General features: G+C 45.4%; 1 protein-coding gene across 1 annotated transcript in view; it reads left to right on the top strand.

The window, feature by feature from the left end:
- The first annotated feature begins 2201 nt into the window (after positions 1 to 2201).
- NEDD9 (neural precursor cell expressed, developmentally down-regulated 9) overlaps positions 2202 to 16024 on the top strand; it is a 32656-nt gene continuing 18833 nt past the window's right edge. Inside the window, exon 1 of the mRNA XM_088521724.1 lies at positions 2202 to 2229. Within this exon, the coding sequence (XP_088377850.1) occupies positions 2218 to 2229 (12 nt within the window). The 5' untranslated portion in view covers positions 2202 to 2217. The remainder of the gene's footprint in view (positions 2230 to 16024) is intronic.

Below are 16024 nucleotides of genomic sequence, written 5' to 3' on the forward strand. Positions count from 1 at the left end.
CTGCTGTGCTGTGAAGCAAAAGGGCCCGTTACATGAATCAGCCTCCTGAGAACTTCAATAGGACCCTGTAGTTATAAATCTTGACAATATAGCTCAAGTTGTCTCTACAACACAGATGCTGGTAAAGCCAGGTCTTGGCTTCCTCATCAGCATGTTCCATTATATAATTTAGCTGATTACCTAAGACAGCCATTTAAAACTTTCCAAGACTATGCCTGAAATACAATATTACATAGTCAAGGCATTGCAGTTGACAAGGTCATTAAGAAAAACCAAGCAGTTGAGCTGATCACAAATGCGTGCTTTCCACAATCCTCGCTTTTGTAGTAATGTGTCAAGGTCACAGGATCATTTTTTACAAATCCCCTTTTCAAGGTATATCTAATTTCTGATATTCATGACGCTGCTAGCTCTGCTAGAAGTATTGCACTAAGTGGGACTATTTCACCTTTGAGGAAATTAAAAGGCCCCTCAAAGCTCAAAGAAAACTTAAGAGGGTAAACAGAGTAGGTGAGACAAGAGTTGGCGTAGGGGAGAGTGAGTCTGAATAAAATGAGCAATGGGATTTTACGGAGGCAGTGACATGAGATGACAGTCATTCTTTTTCCTCATAAAATACTAATTCTTTTATCTGTTCGATTACAGCTGTGAAGTATAGCTATCAACACTGATAACTTTTGGGTTTTGGTGCCCCAAAATTTAATTCCAGTGCCACCTACTTAAACATTTTTAAATGCATTGTGGAAGATGATAAAGGAAAACACCATATACAAGGGAAAACACAGCTAAAATTTTACATTAATGTATCTGGTAATCCATGTTAAGACCAGTCAGGAACATTTTTAAAATATCAGAAGCAATGCAGGCTAGAAGAAAGGGGAGGTACAGTTTCTACAAAGTGCTTGGTGTTCATAATTTGATTTGTAAGGCGTTCTGAAGAAGAAAAACACCAGTTGCATGAGAAGCCCTATATTGGTAGGATGAGTGGGAAACAGGTACACTCTAAATTAAAAACAGGTGAGGTCAGAAATATGCCTCTCTGGCACTTACCTAGTCTTTACTGGTGTGATAACCAAGTTCTTTACAATCTTTAATGCATTCATTGTCTTGACAATGCTGCCAGAAAAGGGAGGTTTTCACATGTAAGAAGAATAGAGTGCAAAGAGATTATAGAGGCTTTATTCAGGGAACAGGAATCTGGATGCCAGGCTAACACCTTAGCCATTGCATCCTCTGCCTTTAGGAAATGTACCCTCCGAGAAGGTCTTGTCCCCAGAGGGAGTGAAAGGAAATAACACGCATCCCCCCGCCAAGCAAAAGTCAAACTTTATAGTTAAAGAAACAGTCCAAAAAGATTTGCACTCTGCTAACAAGAAGCTGGCTGGGTATAGTCACTGAAATAATTATTTTCTTAAAGAAAGCATCTAATGATACGGCAACCAAGAAAGCAGCCACAGTGGCATCATCTACAGGGCAGAGAGCAGGCACTCACTTTCCTCACTCATAACTGCCACATCTCTTGTTTTAACAGGAACCCATATTATTAGGGCACCTATAGTCAAGAAGAAAAATATGGTTTCACATGCATTTACTTTGGCATGCATTTAGTGAATATGTGCAATGCAACTTTGTGTTTTACCCTGGAAGTAGGGGATGGAGGCAGACATAGCAGATAAGTGTTTTACATGCTTTAGAAGCCAGGGAGCTGTGTTAGCAATAAGATCTTTCTCTACAGATTAGTCACACGGGCATTTACGGATGCCACGGTGCTAGGGAACGGAGTTATGCTCGCAATTTGGTGGTGCAAGGTGACACTCGGCTGTTTTCCCTCCGCTCACTAGAAATAGCCTTGAGGCCACCTGTGACCTAGAGATGTCGGGGAAGACCCAGCCTGGCCCCAAAGGCGAGAATTTCCTTCGCGTCCACCCCAGCAAGCTGGAGCGCGGCCCGTCCCGCGCGCAGAGGTTCCCGCCGCGCCCGCGGCGACAGCTCGTGCCCCTTCAGCGCGGCTCCGCCCCCAACGGCGCGAGCCTGCGGGGCGGGGCCGCGGCGGAGGGGGCGGGGCAGCGCGCCCGTCGGCCAATGGGGCGGCACCATGCAAATGAGCGGGCAGCCTGGCGGCGGGGCGGGCGGAGCGGCGCGCAGAGGCGGCGGGCGGGTGGCCGCGAGCGGAGCTGCTGTGCGCGGCGGTGGCTGGGGGACGAGCGCGCCGCAGCCATGAAGTACAAGGTAAAGCGGCGCCGCCGCCGGCTTGGGGACGGCGGGGGACTCCGGGGCTGCTCCGCCAGGAGCTCTGGGAGGTGGGAGATGGGGGGTTTCCCTTGGCGGGGGCGATCGTTGAGTGGCCGTTAACCGTTTGCCGTGTTAACCGCGCCGTTAACCGCGCGCCTGTGCCGCTCTCAGCTGCAGCGCCGTGGCCGAGGAAGCGGAGGCTTTAAGAGGGAAAATAATGAAGCGGCAAGCGGAGAGAAGTTGGAGGAGGGAGAGCTCTCGGGTGTTTGCTCGGCGTTGAGGGGAGAGGGGCTTTTTTCTGCCCGCAGGGCTGTCGGTGTCCGCGTGTCGCAGCGCCGGCAGGGACAGGAATCCCTCTGCTCGTAGGAAAAGGCGGTTCTATATGTCTGTATTTATGTCTGGGTCTAGCACTGGTTTGGGACAGTTTTTTCTGCTTCTCCCTGTGGCGTATTTATCCCCTTTTCTTCCAAGTCCTTATGAAATTATTTTGTTATTACACTTTTTCAGTCCGTTTTGATAGGCTGAGAGCAAAAAAAAAAAAAAGCTATATATTTTAAAATGGACACTGTGTCCCCCCTCCTGTCTTGAATAAAGGCAGTGATTTAGTTCAGCCTTTTACCAGACTTATTTTCAGAAGACACAAATGTGGAGGTTTCCATCATAATATTGCTCTACTTAAAAACATCTGGGCAAGGTACTGGATTGCCTACAGGGCATTAGATTACTGTACAGACATACCGTAATCTTCTGTGATTGGAAAAAAAGGGGGAGAGAAGGAAAGCTTTGCTTTCTCTGCCAAAAATAACTTCAGCATCAATAAAAAGGTGATTTAGAAATGTCACATACATTACATACGCTTTCTTGGAGACTGGCTTGCATTGGAAGCAAAGTCCATCTTTTTATTAAATTTGGGCAGTGTGTAGTGTAAGAGAGCCCTGATTCTGTGGTGTTGAGCAAGGCTTACAAACCTCTGTAAGATGGGATGTCTGAGTGCTGCCCAGACAAATACATGCTTATTTTGTATCCCTGAACTTGGCTCAGGCTTTCAGGAGAACTTTCCCAAACTTTGGGAAACCTTGGAGTCAGTTTTCAAGGCTACTGCCAGTTTCACCATCTCTTGATGATTAAAAGTGACCAAGAAAGGGGAATTGTATAAGATGCAGATAGAGAAGGATACTCGGTGACCTGGGATTTTATTTTTCTGCTTTTTAAATAATTGCCTGATTAGAAGCCCGTGATCAAATTCACCATCTATCCCTTTCCACTCCTCCTCCTCCTCCCCCAGACTAGTTCAGACAGGCTTGACACTAGTTTAGGAAAGTGCCCATTTTAGCAGAAAATATCAGGCACTTGGGAGTAAAAGAGCAGAAAGCGTCGTGGTTAGTCCAGAGCTCGGGAAATGCTTTCCAGCTGCCTGTGACTAAGCAACGTATGAGGCTCAGTGGCAAAGCAGTGGTCCTGCTTGGTTATACAGCCCCCTGACTTTGTGTCACCTCCATCCCTCCTGCGCTGCGAGGGGAGCGCACGTCGTATGTGGCCGCTGCAGGAGTAGGAACCGGTGAGGTAGGCAGCTCATCAGGGGACGTCTTCCCTGCTCTGCAGCGTTTCCTTTGCCCCGGCTGGATGGAATGAGCACTTTGGTTCAGGGAGGTGGTTACGTAATTCTAGACGGAGCGGGCTAGACAAAGGAAGAGCGAGCCATGAAGAATGAAGGTGGAGTTTTTGGCCTCAAAAACCTTCTTGTCAGACTACAGTGTTTACTTTCCCTGGGAAATGTGAAGTAGATACTTCTTGCTGTTTAACTAGGACAAATATCCTTAGATCTATTTCTTATCCCTGGAGTAACATACAATGAAAATAGGTGGTCATTCAGCCTCTGCTGTTTTCTTTCTATAAGAGAACAAATTCCTATACCTTGTTCCTTTATTTTCTGCATATGATAAAGAGTGTGCTATTGTCTTGCCTGGGAAAATACCCTCACTCCAGGGATGTGCTGGCTTCCAAGTGAACATTTGGGTCTGCTCAGCTATTCCTGGTATTCTCCAGGATTTTGAGGCCTTTTATTCTTTACTTCATTCTGACAGTCCGTAAGATAAGGCCCCATTTAACAGACTGTTTGAGATGCGCTCTGCCATCCAAGGAGAGCATTGGCATTGGCTGTAGTGGAGCCTGACTCATGTGTTGGGCCTTGAGTTCCTCTCTCCATTGCTCCTGACTTCACTGTCAGTGACTGAACACAGGTCACTGCTGGGCTGGAGTTCCTTTCTGCTACTTAGTTCTATGTTTCTCCTCCTTTTCAGTCATAAACCTCTTGAAAATTTGTTCCTTCTCCTTATTCTTCTTCAACATAAATTTATTTCATTCTCTATCCCACTCTTAAACATTTTTCTTACATAAGACCTTAGTCCCTTGAAAACCAGTGGGACAATCCGTATGGATTTCAGCAGATTCAGAATTTTACTGCGGTTGTATTTTACGAGTTCCCGTCGTGTCCTCATGGAATGTCGATCTAGTATTCTGTATTTCAGAAGGTAAAATCAACCATTTCCGAAAACAAACATAGCTTCGGATTCCAAGGATGAAGCAGCCACAGCTGAAATGTATCCCAGTATGAACAGAAATGTCAGGGGGATTACCATGATCAGACAAGAACATGGGTGAGAGAGGATCTCTCTGGTCAATGATTTCCATCCCCTTCTCTCTTGGACAACAAAAGTGTGGCAGAACAAAAAGGAGGGGGCACTTCTGTACCAAGGCTTTTGTGATTTGTTGGCTGTTCACAGGCTAGGTGAAAAGACAGGGGTAGGAGAAAGGGGGGCTTATCTTTTGACTAAAATATCCAAACAGTTGGTGAAAGAGAAGAGAACAACTGCATTCCTTGCCTTGTTTCTGCCAAAAGGAATGACGTAGATGTAAAATACGAGGTCTTAATGATCTATTTTTAGGTAATTTGTTGGGCAAGGAAGAAACCTAAGTAAACAGGGCTTGAAATGTTTGCCATTTGTGCTAAGGCACAGCGCTGTAATATATAGACTTGATTACAATGCCTGCTTGCCAAGGCAAACAAAATAGTGTCACTGGGAAGGAATACTATATTCCAACCAGAAATGCTTGTGTGAAAAGCTGCCTGTAGCCCTGGCAATGAAAGACTTTTAAGTATCGGGCCATGTAAAGGGAAAAGAACTGCATGTACTTTACTAACCAAATCCGTTCTGTTTTGTTTACTCCTCACACTCCTCTTTGTCACCGTGTGATTGTTGAGATAGTAAGAAGGAAAACAATGAAACCTAAAAGTAAATAGGAACAGTAAAACCTTGTAAAAGATAGCATAAGAGCCACAAACCAGCCGAGTGAAAACTGCCCAAGCTTGTGCTTTGTTACAGCCATGGATGTATGATGGCAGCTTCATGATTTTGCTCTTTTCTCTCTTTTTGTATGGAGAGAGATGGCAGGAGTGGGGCAGTGTCAGGCCTAATGGCAGTTGTCAGGAGCAATACTAGGGAGATGCTCAGCTAGGACTGGCCACTTCCCAAAGCTTGGAGGCCCACAGTCACTTCCATGCTCATGCTGTTCCTTGCAATGACCTCTGCCTGCCCCCCAGTACATGCACATACCACTTATATAAATACATATGAAAAGTGAAGGCATATACCTAATATTTTCCTCAATGCCTCGGGGTTTTTGAGCAATTGTCATGATATGATTTATTTGCTCTCCTAAAGACTTTGCAAGGTAGCACAGTGCTCTTAGTTCCATTTTTACAAGGGTGGGTACTAAGGCTGCTGTAAGATTCCTTTCAGAGGAAGGAAAGGAACTGTGTAGCATGCAGGTTTTTGCATGATTTTTAAACTTCTGTGGATTTTTTGTTTGTTTGCTTGCTTTTTATGCTAATACCTGCTCATGAGTAACATAGATATCTCTGTCCAGTAGTACCTAGTGTAAGATGGGGAACCAGAACTGGCACATGAACAATCTTCCTTATATTTTTGATACTTGCGTTTCAGCTTGACCCCAGGAAGTACTAGAGACATAGAATGGTTATAATCTGTGGGTTTTTACTTACGCTTTTGAAATTCTGCTGAAGATTGCAGTCACATTAGACTATTATTTTGCCTTGAGGCCTCTTGACCCACTGCTAATCATTCAAACAGTGCCATGCTATCAAAGACTGATCTGAGGGGCACAGTCAGTTCAGAGCACAGCGGAACTGCCTACCAGACTGTATGGAAACATGCTCAGAAAATGAAAGATTCAAGTGCATGAGGAGAGAGTTCTGTAATGCTGCTAAGCCACTGACAACCATTTTGCAGAAGACAGACTTTGCCTTTGGGGGAAATTTCATGGATCGTTACTGTGAGGTGGTTAACAACTGCTGGACCAGGCTGCTTAAGACCACGTACAAAAATTCCTGAACACTCCTGTAACAATCAGGGTTAAGAAAGGTTATCCTTGGACTGGTGTTTTATCACCAAACGTTGAACTACTGCGTGTACTGGCTCAGGAAAAGTTTATATTGCTGTAGTTCACAGCAGCATTCCAAATTCCAGAGTTATTGCAATTAAGCCAGGTGTGACTAGTGACGTAGGTAGATAAAAGCCCAATAAATGGGAAATGTAAATGGAGAATTTCTGCTTAGTTGTGCACACCTCCACGTTCCCCTGCTGGAGTTGCTTTGGCCAGCTTTAGGAACAGTGGGAGATGAGTCCTGTTTTTCTCCTTGCAAATTGCTAGCATTCCTGCTAGTGCACAGAAATGCAAAAAAGAGAAGGACATTCTCTCAGTATCTGCGAAGGGCAAACAGCCTTGTGTCTCTGTGCATACCTGAAGCAGAAAAACATGACATCGTCATCTTTTATTATCAAAGATGCTAGGAGCATGGGAATGAATTCTGCATACAATAGATGCACCAAGGTCACTAAAGACTGAAGTTTTTGTTTTGCTTGGTTCATTTAGATTTGTTTATTACAGGCATTTAGACACTTAAGTCTCATTGATACCAAGAGAAGTCAGGCACCTGCCTGGCTCTAAGATCTACAGATTAATTTCACTTTAAAATGCCATAAGCACTTCAGAGGAGCTCCAGCAGTGATAAATACAGCTCTGTAGTTTTGCTGCCTGTCTCTCACAGGCTGCTCTTGGAAAGTGACCTTTTTCTTTTGCCTGTTGGTCTAGACATTACAGTAGTGGAAACTGTCTTAATTTTAAGGAGTTCATTTTTCCACAGCAGATTTGGATGTAGCTTGTGTTTGATGAGAAACAGGACTGCTAAAGTTATTGCCTGCCATTCTAGGAACACAAGCGCATACCGTGACAAAAACTGTTTTTTTTTCTCTGTAGGGATGAGGTCTATTCTTGCCTCTCTATTTTTCTTGTGTTTGTCCTAAAGACACTTTATTTGCGGTCAGGCTGTATTAGCCTGCTTGGAAAGGCCGAGAAATAGGAATGGTATGTGGTTTGCAGTAGATAGAATCATGTGAATGTCCATTCCCTAGATACTCTACATCCAGGTAAGGATAATAGGCCATTTTTACTGTTACAGAAGGACCTGCGTTACAGGCAGATATTCTTCTTTTGCCCTTCTCCCTACATGTCCTGCTCTCTCTTATTTTGCATTCCAGAAACTGCACAAATCAATCCCTCAAGTAATCAAGAATGTGGGTGAAGCTTCACTTCTTTTGCAGAATAAGCATTGATCTACAACTTACTTAAGAAACAAAAACCATCTCCCCCATCCCTTCCCTATAAAACATCAGCTTGTCAAAATCGAGATGTTCAGGGAGAGTTGTTGACTTTTGTTGGCCAGTGCCCAGTGATGGGGAGAGGACCCTAACTGGACCTGGAAACCTTTTCTGTCAGCCAGGCTGGTCCCCACCGCAGCCTTGTGTGATTCCTGTCACGCCACCAGCCTGCTTCGGGGCTGGCAGCAGCCTGGGAGCATCCTCGGAGCTGGGAAGCTCATTCCCAAACTGGGATGCTCAGGCTTTCCCAGCTTGCAGCTGCTGATACCAAGTCACAGGAGAACTTCTGGAGAGAGCAGGGAGGAAATGCATGTCCCACTTCAGCTAAGTTTTAGATTGAAAAAAAATACATAGGCACACTTCCCAAAGTTGAAAATATCAGGTCGAAATCATTGGGTGGCAGTTGCAGAAGTTTTATCTCCACATGGCTACAGTTGCTTGCCAACTGACTTGAGATTGTTCCCCTGAAAGGTTCTATGGAGAAGGGTTAAATCTGGGAGAAGGGTCTTTTAAGGAAAGTTTGTCTGGGAGAAGACTTTTTACAAGTGCCAGAAAATGGAAAATTGAGAACTCAAAACACACAGTCCAGGATTCTTTCTTTCCATCCTTCCATTTATTTTTTCCCCCCTTCTGCTCTGCTCCTTAAGCATTCGGCATCCAATCTCCTTTCATTAGATTTTTAATTGCTTGCCCAAGGGAAAGGGGGTAGGCTTTCCACATGCCTTTTGATTCTGATGTGCTGCGGTTTAATCGCACTGAGATCATATTTACTCTAGGGCTATTGTTTGCATGCTTTGTTTTTTCTTTTCCTTTTTTTTTTCCTGTTGATGTCACAGAAGGCGCACAGCCCTGGGACAGATTTGAAAAGGCCTTTTAAAGTCATGGAGCCAGAGCACGCCCTTCCTTGGGCGGGGGAAAAGGAAACTTCTGAGGAGGCTTAAAATACATACAGAGGACTTAGGGAGTTAGGTGTGGTGGAATTTCCCCAAATATTGATACTCCTTGAAGGTACAGGCTGTGTGGTTTGCCTTCCCAGGGTGAGCAGGGGGAAAAAGTGGTATTTCAGCACTTCCCAAAACCCCCAAACTCATGGGACAAGGGACTAAGATCCAAATATGTGATTAATAGCTCACTGCTCTGCTTCACTGTAGATTTTACTGTCACTGACCAGGTGTTCTTTTTATGCTACCCCCAAAACAGGGTGGGTGGTCTGCCAGCTCAGAAGCAAAGCACGTTGGTCCCCTGATGCTAGGAGAAAAAGCAGTACCTCAGGTGTGCCCTTCTCCAGCCCAGCGCTGGCGTGTTGAGTCGCAGCGCACGGGACTCAAACAGCAGGTCGCTGTGCAGGAAAAGGGAGTTGCCATTTGGGTTAAGTGGATCCCCCCATGTGCTCGATAACCATCTCAAAGGTTTTTTGTATTTCAGGTGGCGTTTGTGATACAATCATCTTTCTTTGCATCAAAAATCATTGTTTAACGTACGATCTAAAACTTGACTTCAGTAATTAGCTTTGTAATGCCCAGGAAAGCAGACCCAGCAACCCAACGAGGTGGTGCCCCAGTGGCCACCACCTCAACTGAACTGAACTAAAATTTTCCAAAAAAAAAAAGCCAAGGCGTAACCAAAAAGAGACCAAAGAATATCATCCAAACAAACAAAGCTGCTACCCTGCTGTCTTCTTAAGCAGTATAAAGTTATCATTCCATTGCTCTTAGTACATACTTAATACATGCTTAATACATATTCAGAGCCAGAAAACTTTTTGCTTTGTTTTCAACACACTTGTCTGGTTTAAGATGTCAGACATGACATTAAGCTGATGTACTGAGTGCAGAACAATGAGTCGTTTTATTCACGTGAGCCAAAGCTTCAATTAGCATCGCTTTCTCTAATTTTCATTTTTTGCATTTCCCCTCTCTGCTTTCTTCTTCTCTTTCATCACTTGGAAGCTGCCCTTATTATGCATAATTCCTTCATTTGGACTCGTGTTTGGATTCCTTCCTGAGGGTTCACTGCTGTGCTTCAGTTCTGCAGCGAACAGTGCTGAGTGTCTGTAAAAAACACTGGGCTTGTGAGTGCCTCCTTTTTGCTTAAAAGGAAGCAACTATGCTGGAACAAAAGTGATTCTCAGAACTGAGAGTGCTGTGTTCTCATGTGTTCAGATTAACTTTAAATCCCCGTCTTGCATGAGCCGATGGATCACATCAGCATCTTGCTCAGAAGTGTGAAATGCCTCGGCACCAGCTGCCTTGCTGGGTGGAGTGTCATGTCTGCGAAAGCTGCAAGTGGCTGCATCTGAACGATGCCAGTAGGGAAAGTTAAGAGGAAAAAATAGTAGCACACAGGCAACCATAATGCCCTGCTTAGGCTTACACCAATATAAACCAGTAAGGATGGCACATGGCCATTTGTCATCCTTGCTCTCAGTATAACCAGTCATCCCGCATAAAAGCAACCCCGAATGGGCTTGGAAATCCAGACCCCTTGGGCCAGGCAGACAGGCTGGATCAGCTCCGAGGAGCACTGAGGCAACGCACTGGCCCCTCTCCTGTGCTGCCCAAAGCCTTTCCACATCACAGCAGCTCCAGACACCTTGACATAACCTAGCCTGCCTGACGGCCTCCGTTCCAGAGATGTTCAGGACCGGACTGTAAGGAGACCTGGAGCAGAAGACCTTTCCTTTTAGGGCTTTGCTCGAGCTATTACCTTACAGCTTTCTCTCCTCAACTGTCAGGACAACCTGCAAATCTGTGTATGGAAAAAAAAATGCCTTAATTTCCAGCCAGCAGACCTCCTAATTAGTTTGGCTAGTGATACTGTACTAGAAAAAAAAAATGCCTTAAAGCAGAACATCTTTTTTGGTGAAAGCTGAGAAGGAAGAGCTTAGAAGCAAAACTGGGGGCCTGTCAAGCAGCAAGGAGCCCTTTCCAGTCCATTCCGCACGTTTGTGCCCTTCGGGATTTGTCTAAGAACACGTCGGTGCAGCTGGGTACGTACCAGACACTGCTTGCTGTTCACACTGACCTCTTCCAGGTTTGGGAAGAGCAGCGGGAGGCGTTTTCCAAGGCTGAATGTCTTACTCTGTGACTTCTGTCAGCTTCTACTAAACAGCCCGAATGAAAAGCCGCTCACTACAGATAGACCTTTTACCTACCATGCCTCAGTAGTTGCTTTTCTTGCAAATGCAGCACAATAGACTCTTTATTTCAGAGGCAGTGACAGAAAAATGTAGAAAAGGGAATAGGAGCTAAAAGGCACTGATGTTAAACTGCGCAATAACTCTCCCACTGAGGCTCTTCTGTCACAAGGCACAATAGAGCATGAATGACCCTCCCTTTCACCAGGACTGTTTGTAGTCAAAGTATTTTTCTCAGGATAAAATTCACCCTTCACTAAATTTTCAAATTGTTTTTTTTTTTTTTTTTTAATTTTAAAGGCAATTTTTTACCGACAGGCTTCCCACAGCCCACCTAACTGCTGCACACAAATGCTGACGCTTGCTTTGGAGCAGCAGCGATTTGTTTTTTGAAGAGGCGTAAAGCCAAAACAAGGGGTAATGAAAACCAAAGGTAGGCAAGGGAACCTGCATAAATATGGTGTGAAGGATAATTAAAAGTCATCAGACCTAACTGCAACTGTGGCTCTGCACATAGACACTCCTTTGGGTGGGGGGAGAGCCCTCTCCTTTCCTTCCTTTGTTCCTTTCTTCCTTCCTTTTCCTGAGGCTGGCTGAGAGTCGCACTGGAGCTGCTTGGAGTTTGAAGAAACAGATTGTTCAATAATAGAAATAAAGAGTTCCACCCTTTTGCATTTAGAAAATAAAAGTCATTTCCCTTTTACTGTTTTCACAAACTCCTCACACGGGAAGCCTATTAAAAAAGACCAAACAGGGCAGGAAAAATGAAAACGCACACGCAGAGGGGATGTCAGCATGCAGAGGCTGCTGGGGAACGTTCTCGTGCTGCTTCGCTGGGGGAAGCGGCTGCAGCTCTTCGAGCTCGGGGTTGCTTGTGCCTTTTCCTTGAGTGTTCGTTCGCTGCGGAGCTGGCTTGGGAGGCCCAGGGGCTGCCCTGCCGCAGGGCTTTGGCACTGCAGCGCCTGGCGCTTCACGAGCCCCCTGTGCTTCATCTCCTAGCGTGGCGTTTCCTAGGCCTTTATGTGCTGCTGTGGCTGCGTGCGCCTCACGCCGCTGCTACCTGCGTCACTGCGAGTGTTTACTTGGGCAGCAAGCGTCGATCTCTCCAGCGCGCTCTCTGACTCCTGCCTCCCCGCTCTCCTGCCGCTCGGCCTCAGCAGCAGCCGGCTGGTCCTCTTCCCCTAGAGGAAGACCAACCAAACAGGTCAAATTCTTCTAAGATATTTCCATCCTTCTGTATTCAGCACCAGGTACAGAAACCATCGATTAAAAAAAAAAACCCGAAGTTACAAATTCCAAGAGTTTGCCCAGGGAGAACTTAAAAGCTTTACTTTTGTCTCAACTAATGTGGAAATGTGAGGCCGCAGGCACTGTAATCTGCATTTAATCTAGAGAGCATCCATTTCAGTTTAGCTTTTAGATACAAGTTGTGGCACAAGGCATGTCCACAATCTGCCGAGCCTTTCCTTGCAACATGTTTCAGCTAAAATCCCCCTGCTAGAGTCGGGTTGTGTTTCATTTTGGCCTGCTGACAACTGTGATAGCACTTCTTTAACAGAGGATTGAAAAACTTCTTTTTTTTTCAGTGATTTTTACAGAGGATGCTTTCTACTGTGCTCAGCAAGTTCAAGGTTTTTAGGGGTTTAAGCTTCTTGAGAACAAACACTTTCTGTTTTTTTTCTGTACCAAGTATTAATGCAGTGGGGGCCAGACCCTGACTTAAACTTCAAAATATGACAGTGTTACTAGTAAGGTTTGAGAAGAAAAGTGCTCTGAGCTGAGTCTTTCCTCCCAGCAATGAGTTCTAGAGCAGCACTCACTAACTGAGGTTTGGCTGCTGTGCTGCTGTGACACACGGGGCTCGGAAGGAAGCGCCTGGATCTAGGCCACAGCCACTTCCAGCTTTTGAGGAGAGCACAACTGCTCTTATCAGGCATTTAATGCAATAATCACAGAGTCACAGAATGGTTGAGGTTGGAAGAGACCTCTAGAGATCATTTAGTCCAACCGCCCTGTTTCAGCAGGGACACCCAGAGCACGTGGCACAGGGTGGCATCCAGGTGGATTTGGAAGATCTCCAGAGAAGGAGACTCCACAACCTCTCTGGGCAGCCTGTTCCAGGGTTCTGTCACCCTCACAGAAAAGTTGTTCTTCGTCATATGGAGGTGGAACTTCCTGTGTTTCAACTTACACCCGTTACCCCTCATCCTGTCACTGGCCACCACTGAGAAGAGTTTGGCCCCATCTTCCCTACACTCTCCCCTAAGGTAGCAACTTCCATCCTTAATGTTCTTAAAAGAAGGGAGTAATTGCCCACGTGGTCATTTTATGAAGCACAGCAGGTTTCCATGGCAAACCAAAATTTGTTCCTACTCGAGGATCAGATACTCCCCCTGCTATTTCAGAACTTGACCTTTCCTGTCATAGCCTGTCACCCTCCTCTTTTACACACTGTGTTAGTGATATAAAGGGACTTTTGTGCAACTTCCCAGTTGCCAAAACAAGCTCCAAGACAAGTTTCTCATCAACCATTTCCCTAGTGCCAGTTTTCTTATTTGTTTAGGAAATGGCTAAGTTTTGTTAGCACTTAATCATACAAAAGGTCACTCCTGTGCTTTTGCCTTTGCCTTTGGATGTCAGTGCTTATTCAGTGCTTGTTTCACAGACACCTCAGTGACAGATTTATGTCTATAAGAGCAAGTCAAAATTAAATTCAGATAATCCAGCCTTGTCTCTGGGGAGATGAGTGTTGTGAGATGTGGGAGATGTGTGTTGTGAGATGCCCACAGCAGCCAAACGTTATTCAGACCTGCTAGTTCAGTCTAGATAAAGTGCACAAGTAACAAGTATGGAGAGTAACTTGCATCAGGATATTATCTGTGTGTGACAAAGTCGTAGCTCCCATCTTGGTCACCCCAGCAGGTTAAATGTAGCTCTGTGGTTCCTAAAAGCTTTGCTTATGAGCATCTGTGGTGACCATTTCATTTTTCCCTAAGACCAAATATGCTAACTAATGAAAGCAACTGTGACATGTTCCTAAAGCTCATGCTAAGAAATGCTGTGTAGGAAGAGCAGAGGCAGTCAAAACATAACGGCTGTGCCCAGCGTGAGCGGCACTTATGCGATAGGCAAGTAAGTAACAAGATTCATACTTTTGGTTCCAGTGCTGCTTTGCCTGTGGAGAAATATGTGAGCTGCTCCGTCAGTGAGCGATGCTGGTGGCCACGAGCCATCTGAAGGCCTCGCTGGGACTGCTGCGAAATGAGTGGCAACCAATTAGTCTAATTCACATGCTGGGGCCTGAGTTAACATGGACAACGAGGCTCTGAAGCTATTCTCAGCAAGAAAGCTCTTGAAGCACGTCCAGAAAGTATTAACATGCAGCACGCCAGGTGGTGAGAAGGTCACTAGGACAGAGATAATGAGCAGCTGGGATAAAAAAATTCACATGGGAACTTTTATCTGCTCTAATTCAAGCACCATTCCAGGGTTTGTGCTGAGATTTGCTTTGCTGTAGGAGCTAATCAGCCTTTTCAAATACTTACTCCTCTCTACTTAGTAATTAAAGGTATTTCTTGTATATATAGCCTGTGTGTTTTGTGGGGCCCCTGTAATCGTCTTCCTTCTTTAAATAACCCTCTCTGCAAAGGCCTTTTTTAAGCAGTCAGTTAAAGAAGCTCAGCTAGGCATACTGGTGAATTTTCTTATGAAAACCACATTAGAAAGACATTAGATTAACTTGAATATTCAGGCTAGACAGGAGCTTTTCTTTTGTGAGCTTCTTGGGCTCGGCCGAGCAGCAAAGTCAACACAGGACCGGTACCGCTGTAAGATCCTAGACAGGAGCGCTGTGGTTTTCACCGTGCTAAAGATCAGTCCTACAGTTGTGGCAAGGTGTGGGCAGAGCTGCTCCTTGCTCTCTTTATTCACGTTTCTTTGTGTTGTTGGCTGAGGAACAGCGTAGACAGAGAGAAACGTGGGGCCCAGTGCAGCCACTAGCATGGGAGCTCCAAGTGGAAGCTCCGCTTTTCCAGGCCAAAGCTTAATTTATACTGACCTCACTAATGATGCTGGTGAAAGGCGCAGGCAGCATTTCTCAGGCATTTGAAAGCTGATTCTCCATTCAGAGAAAAGAAAACTGATCCCGTGCACCCTGTTTCAACCCCACATGTCTTGGGAGAAGCCCATTCATCTACCTTTTATGTGACATTTGAGCTTCCTTCTACCACCCAGCCCTTCATACAACCTCCTGGCTGTTGCTACCCTTAAATTTTGAACTGAGCAAGGCCAAATGGAAGTCAGCTCTCATGATAAGTGCAGAGATGATAGGGAAACATCAGCATTTGTCTGTGGCAAAAGATAAAAGAAGGGGAGGCTAAAAATATTTTGATTTGTCCAAGAGACACACTCGATAAAAAAAACCCTAAACAGTACTTGACATTGTCCCCTTAGCAGAAGACAGATAAACCTGGAAGGCAGCTGCAGCAAAACATATCTCATCTTAGGATGGATTAGCACCATTTCAGTTTGAATGCTGCGTCCAGATACCTCAGAACACTCCAGGGCTCCTTATTATTTCAAGTGCTTGCAATTAGTTTATAACCATCTCGGCTGGCTGCCCTCACGGAAAGACAGGCAAGCGGTTGTTTTAGATGCTATTTGGAAGCATCACCAGAGCCAAGAAATGTGATGTTCGGGGCCTTTGTGACAGCCCTGGGAATGCCAGGACATACGGCCTGCCTGCTTTGCAACGACTCCTTCTCTTGGTGGATTATTTGGGGCTGGATGTGCCAGAGGGGCTTGCAGAGAAAAAGAGGAAGGGAAAGAGCGCAGGTTTTTAGGAAGACAGTTGTAACTCGCTGACCTGAAGTTGATATGGACTCCAGGCTGACTAAAACCACATGGCACCACATGCTGG

The sequence above is a fragment of the Tinamus guttatus genome, unplaced genomic scaffold (genome assembly GCF_059628265.1).
Source record: "Tinamus guttatus ecotype Peru unplaced genomic scaffold, ASM5962826v1 Tinamus_guttatus_pri_ptg000131l, whole genome shotgun sequence".
NCBI lineage: Eukaryota > Metazoa > Chordata > Aves > Tinamiformes > Tinamidae > Tinamus > Tinamus guttatus.